This window comes from Orbicella franksi, chromosome 1 (assembly GCF_964199315.1).
Source record: "Orbicella franksi chromosome 1, jaOrbFran1.1, whole genome shotgun sequence".
Classification (NCBI taxonomy): Eukaryota; Metazoa; Cnidaria; class Anthozoa; order Scleractinia; family Merulinidae; genus Orbicella; species Orbicella franksi.
Genome location: NC_138145.1, coordinates 5,791,169 through 5,797,312, shown reverse-complemented (window position 1 = coordinate 5,797,312; position 6,144 = coordinate 5,791,169). Strand labels below are relative to the sequence as shown.

Sequence of the window (6,144 nt, the reverse complement as noted above, 5' to 3'; positions counted from 1 at the left end):
AGAAATATGAATTCTAGAGTTTTTGTTAAACAAGACGTCAAGGAACTTTGTCATTTGTAGTTTTGATATCTGATTTTTTATGTGCTTTGTACTGACGTAGTTTGCTAAATTCTTACGTTTGTTAATTGTTAAGTATTGCAGGGCCCCTTTGATAACAGTACTATTAGTACTGATGGTTTATCCTGTTTAAAAATTCGTTTTATTATTATTAATTACCATCCTTCAGTATAATATATCAACAAATAAACTTCATGTGAGAAAATTTCAGCTTTTCGTATCAACACCGCTTTCAAAATCTTGCACAAATAACAATGCGGTACATGCATGCTGTGCTTCATTTTGTCTCCAAGCTTGGAAAAAGCCTCCTGTCTGGTGGATGATTCACAATATATCGAAGATTTTTAGGGTTTAATTTTAATCGATAAATAAGGGCCTGAGTTTGTACCTTCCGCCACCGGAGTACCTTCTCACCCGCACCCCGGGACGAACTCTCGCCAAGCATAGTTCAGAATCTGCCTACAGCAACGACAATGAGTGTATGATCTTTGCATTACGACAGGAAATAGCACTGGAGGTCCGCTATGCTGGTCGGCTAATATCATAGTGGTTACATAAAAGCAATTTAACAACAGAAGCCTACCAATGGCTCCACAATCGAAGATTAATGATCGTTACGGCTATTAATCTGCTCCGCCCAATATTTCTACAAAGCCCTTTGTCTCTCTCCTCAATAAGTCTTTAAATGAATACAACCTGACTTCATCTTTGCATAGCGACTACACAAAACGCCATGAAATAAAATTTTAAGTGCATAAAACCGGCAACAATCAGTACCAAACTAGTTTGGAGGTGACAAATTAAAACACATTATTAATTTACTCGATTAGGTCAAGAAACTCAAATGTTATTGTCTCTCACCAAGAACTTGCATGCAAAGTAGGTCATACATAGTTCATTACTATTAAGTTTCTATCAGAGCAAGTGGAAGATATAAATAGAAACAGAATATTTTTTCAACGTTAATGACCCACTGTCTTCTATGTCTGCAGATGACATCAAATCGCTATTTGAAAATGATTCCCAAACTTTCCAGTATTTTCATTTTGTGCTTCCTTCCTCATTTCTCCTAGTAGAATTGTCAATAAATCGGCGAGAGGTCACCGTTAAAGAGATATCCGGTCAGGTAATTGGTCGACATCTAACATTTTGTTCCTTGAGCAAGACCGCAAATACCTACACTTTCTTAACTCTGTCCAGTCTTCTATGGGACAAGTATCGGTGGAAAACCCTTTTCCATTCACCTGCCACCGCTTCACGTCCGTGTCACTGTGTTTCTTTGAATGCCTTTCTATTTTCCTTTGTGCAGCATTTATATCAGGAAGAGTGATCAGAGAATGACTACGTCTCAAAGACGACAACTTTTCCTTGCTTGGAGGAGGGTTTGATTCTTTCTCAGGCAAAGAAACCGAGGACGTTTGTCTTTCCAAAATTCTGGACTGCCGTTGCAGAATGACTTCTTTTTTCCTGCGAAATAATCTTTCTTCAGACTTTCTTTCTGACTGTAGTAGCCTTGCCTCTTTCTCTGACGTCGCCGCGTCAATCGCATTTCGAACAAGTAAACTTCTCGCGTTTCTCTTTGATAGCAGTATCGGTGAAGGCTTTTCGTTGCTTGATTTCATGTTCCAGGCTGGGTGTTCTTTGTAGAGACTAGAAAAGTTTCTAGCGTTCCTTCAGAAGATCATTCTTACAAACGTACATCTTGTTGTTGATGGACGTAAGTGCCTTGTGGTTTGTTCCAAACACGAACAATATAATTATATATATAGCGAGAAAGTAACAGCTTCAGGCTATAAAGAAGTTTCGCTTGGTGACGTCACATTTAAATCAAGTGCCGACATCCCGTTATTATCTGAATATTATTGCTTGAGGGTGACTGGCTTTCAAGACGATAAGTCATAAATAACATAAAAGACACCGTGTATCGTGGGAACCATCTCTGCATATATCTCATCCTTGTCTGGGCTTTCAAAATATTCTTCCAATTTATTCTTATCCGTCAGTTTCGGAAGGTTTCTATCTGTCAGTGTGGCCTTGCGCTTGTGTCTCGTGATGAAGGTTTTTACACAAAATATTCTTTGTTTCGACAGGCCCTTCGCCGGGCCACATTTATTCTGTCATGGAAGAAGGTTTTCAATAGGCCATTTCCGAGTTGCCTTTTGCCCCTGTTTAACAACGAGTCCTCGTGCAAAACCTTTCTTATGAAAATGAGTTTGATTTGCACGAGAATGACTGAACTTACAGATGAAACGCGTTTTCATAACAATTGCTTGTCACGAAGTCGGACTCGTTTTGATACAAAGCCAAAGAGCAACTCGGAAATGACTTAGTAATTTAGCGTCATGCGTTTTGTCGTACGTCACAAGCAGTTCATGCACTTCATTCTAACCAACAACTCAACAACTAAACTTGTTATTAGAGGATATGATTCTCCACCCGCTCAACAAGAAAATAACAAAACCCGCCCGCTGAAGTGATCTAACGGCTTTGCATTTCACTCAGATGTAGTTCCTCACTCACCAACCCTTCTCTGACTCTAAGGCGAATTTAATGAACGCCGAGATATTTCTCAAAACGGCCGCCGTTCCTGGTGTAGCGAGGACTCAACGCGACATCTTAAAAATGTTACAATGCAAATGAAACGAATAACAGAAAAGAATTCAAACGTCATTGAAATACAGTCGTACATGTTTCACTGAAGACAATATTAGTGTTCTCGGTGTTGGACTGGAACTAGCTTGCACTGAACTGAGGCTAACGCAGGGAGTCTTCTCAAACGTAAATGACATTTATCTCTTTTTCATGATATTCCCCAACATGAGCCTCCATTGCAAGCTAGTTCCAGTCCACTAACGGGATTACGAATATGGTTTATTGTATTGCTGCCTTGTGTACAAACTGGGGACATCAAGACATCGCGTACTGAGCACTTGAAAAATGCATCTGAACCCTCAACGCATCCCCTATTCCCATGGACTCAACTGAGTCTTGAAATCTTCCAGTGTTGTCCATATATGCACGCAGGAAAGAAAGTGACGGATTTGATGAAATTTCTTCAAACTGACTTTCTTGACGATTTTGTCTTGTTTATCAAAGCGAAATCGGCCTGGCGGAATTGACGATTTGGGCGACTTTTCGCTTTTGAACTGGACCAAATGGTGCCAGTAAAGTCATATTTCACACCCTATGTTACGTAAAGGCCAACCCTGCTACAAAATATTTTGGATCTAAACTAAGCGCCGGGTCGCACTAGCGTAAAATGTGGTTTGTCTCACAAAAACATCTGTCGTCACACAGGTTTTTCTCGTGCGACCGGTTGGTTTGACAGTATCAAAAATGACCAAAATGTACCAAATGTTCAAAGAGACCGGTGTCACATTGATATGTGTATCCCCTCCAAAATGGCGGCCTGAGATATGTGTATCCCCCATGGGGGATACACAAAACACTGATGCCAGGGCTTCCACGAACAAAGTGGCGGCTTGGTTGCGAGGTTCTGGTGAGCGGGGCAAAGAGCAAGGGAAAGCATAAACAACATCAAGTAGTCAAGTGATAAGGTATAATATCCTAACTGTATTTCTTTATTGATTGATTGCTGCTTAATTCAGTAAGGAAGTAATCAGGTGAAATCATTTTTAAACTCGTAGATGCGAGTTTATACCGGTTACTAGAAATCAGTCGCTCACTCGCTCGATCGAGAGTAGTGCTATTGCGGCTAAATCGGAGGAATAGTATACCGATTTATGGTTACTATTCTCTGATTTACCACTAAAGTTTTTACACTCATTCTCCGATTATGCTATTTTCTGCTACTAGTTTCCGATTTTACGACTTTACCCTTTAACCTTTTGGCCTTAAAATGTCAGTACAAATAACAATGCGGTACATGCATGCTACGTTACCGTGGATCATTCACGGTATGGAGGATTTTGGGGGTTTAGTTTAGATGCATAAATAAAAGCTTCCGTCACCGGAGTAACCTCTCCCCCTACCCCGAGACGAATTCTCGCCAAACGAAGTCTAGAGTCTGCTCACAGCAACAACAATTAGTGTTTGATCTTTGCATTACGACAGGAAATAGCACTGGGGGTCCGCTGTGCTGGTCGGCTAATATCATTGTGGCTACATATAAAACGATTTAACAATAGAAGCCTACCGATCAATGATCGTCACGTACTGTTATCAACTTGCTCTGCCCAATATTTCTACAAAGTCCTTTGTCATTCTCTCAATAAGTCTTTAAATGAGTACAACCTTACTTCATCTCTGCATAGCGACCTCACAAAACTGCGTGAAATAAAATTTTAAGTGCATAAACCCGTCAACAATCAGTATCAAACTAGCTTGAAAGGGGCAAAATAAAATGCGATATTGATTTAATCGACTAAGTCAAGAAACTCAACCAAGAACTTGGCAAAGTAGGTCGTACATGGTTCATTACTGTTAAGTGTCTAAATAAATAGTAGCAGAATATTTTTTCAACGTTAATGACCTACTGTCTTCGATGTCTGCAGACATCACTATTTGAAAGTGTTTCCCAGACTTTCCAGTATTTTCGTTTTATGGTTAAATCGACGAGAGGTCGTCGTTAAAGGGATAACCGGTCAGATAATTGCTCGACATCTAACATTTTTTGGGTTCTTGAACAAGAGCGCAAATACCTACACTTTCTTAACTCTGTCCAGTCTTCTATGGGACAAAGGTCTGTGGAAAACCCTTCTCCATTCTTCCTCACTTGCCATGGCTTCACGTCTGTGTCACTGTGTTTCTTTGACTGCCTTACTATTTTTCTTTGTGCAGCATGAATATCAGGAAGAGTGATCAGAGAATGACTACGTCTCAAAGACGACAACTTTTCCTTGCTTGGAGGAGGGTTTGATTCTTTCTCAGGCAAAGAAACCGAGGACGTTTGTCTTTCCAAAATTCTGGACTGCCGTTGCAGAATGACTTCTTTTTTCCTGCGAAATAATCTTTCTTCAGACTTTCTTTCTGACTGTAGTAGCCTTGCCTCTTTCTCTGACGTCGCCGCGTCAATCGCATTTCGAACAAGTAAACTTCTCGCGTTTCTCTTTGATAGCAGTTTCGACGACGGCCTTTCGTTACTCGATTTCATGTTCCAGGCTGGGTGTTCTTTGTAGAGACTAGAAAAGTTTCTAGCGTTCCTTCAGAAGATCATTCTTACAAAGGCACATCTTGCTGTTGATGGATTTAAGTGCCTTGTGGTTTGTTACAAACGCGAACAATATGTATGGCGAGAAAGTAACAGCTTCAGGCTATAAAGAAATTTCGCTACGTGATGTCACATTTAAATCAAGTGCCGACATCCCGTTATTATCCGAATATTGTTGCCTGAGGGTGACTTGTTTTCAAGATAATAGTCATAAAGGAACATAAAAGACACCTTGTACCGTGGGAACCATCTCTGAATATAGCTCATCCATAACTGGGCTTTTTTTTTTTTTTTTTTTTAATTGCCATCAGTTATTCAATTTATTATCATCAGTCAGTTTCGGTAGGTTTCCATTTGGCAATGTAGCCTTGCGGTTGTGTCTCGCATTTGAAGGTTCTTTCTACAAAAGATTCTTAGTTTTGACAGGCTCCTTGCCGGGTTACATTTATTTTGTCTTGGAAGAAGGATTTCAATTGTCCCAGTGTCATTCGGTTTCTCGTACGTGACAAGCAGTTAGTTCATTTCATTCTAAAGAAAAAAAAAACACTTGATATAAGAATCATTACTTGAGCCGCAATATCGTCTATTTTCAAATACGGGGAAGGAAATTGAAAGGAGTACGATCCTCAGGCACTAAGCAAAGACGACAAGCAACGGCAAGAGGAGAGATTGTTTAGTAATATCTGATACAAGTGAATATATGAAATATCAAACATTTGAACTGCGGAGAAAGATATCAAGACATGCGGATTGATCATTTCAGTTATACACACAACTTAGCATTTTTGAAATTAAAGCTCGCAAAAAACATTCAGGCTTGAATGGGATTCGAGCCCCATGACCTCTGCGATACTGGTGCAGTGCTCTACCAACTGAGATGTTAAGCCAACTGGGAGTTGGTCACATTGTGAGTTCGC

At 40.1% G+C, this 6,144-nt stretch overlaps 1 protein-coding gene across 1 annotated transcript; it reads right to left on the bottom strand.

The window, feature by feature from the left end:
* Positions 1-996: 996 nt before the first annotated feature.
* On the bottom strand, positions 997-5,520 carry LOC145472075 (uncharacterized). Its single transcript, XM_081454923.1, has one exon. The coding sequence runs from the start codon at positions 1,677-1,679 to the stop codon at positions 1,164-1,166; it is 516 nt and encodes a 171-aa protein (XP_081311049.1). The 5' UTR covers positions 1,680-5,520; the 3' UTR covers positions 997-1,163.
* Between the last annotated feature and the right edge of the window lie 624 nt (positions 5,521-6,144).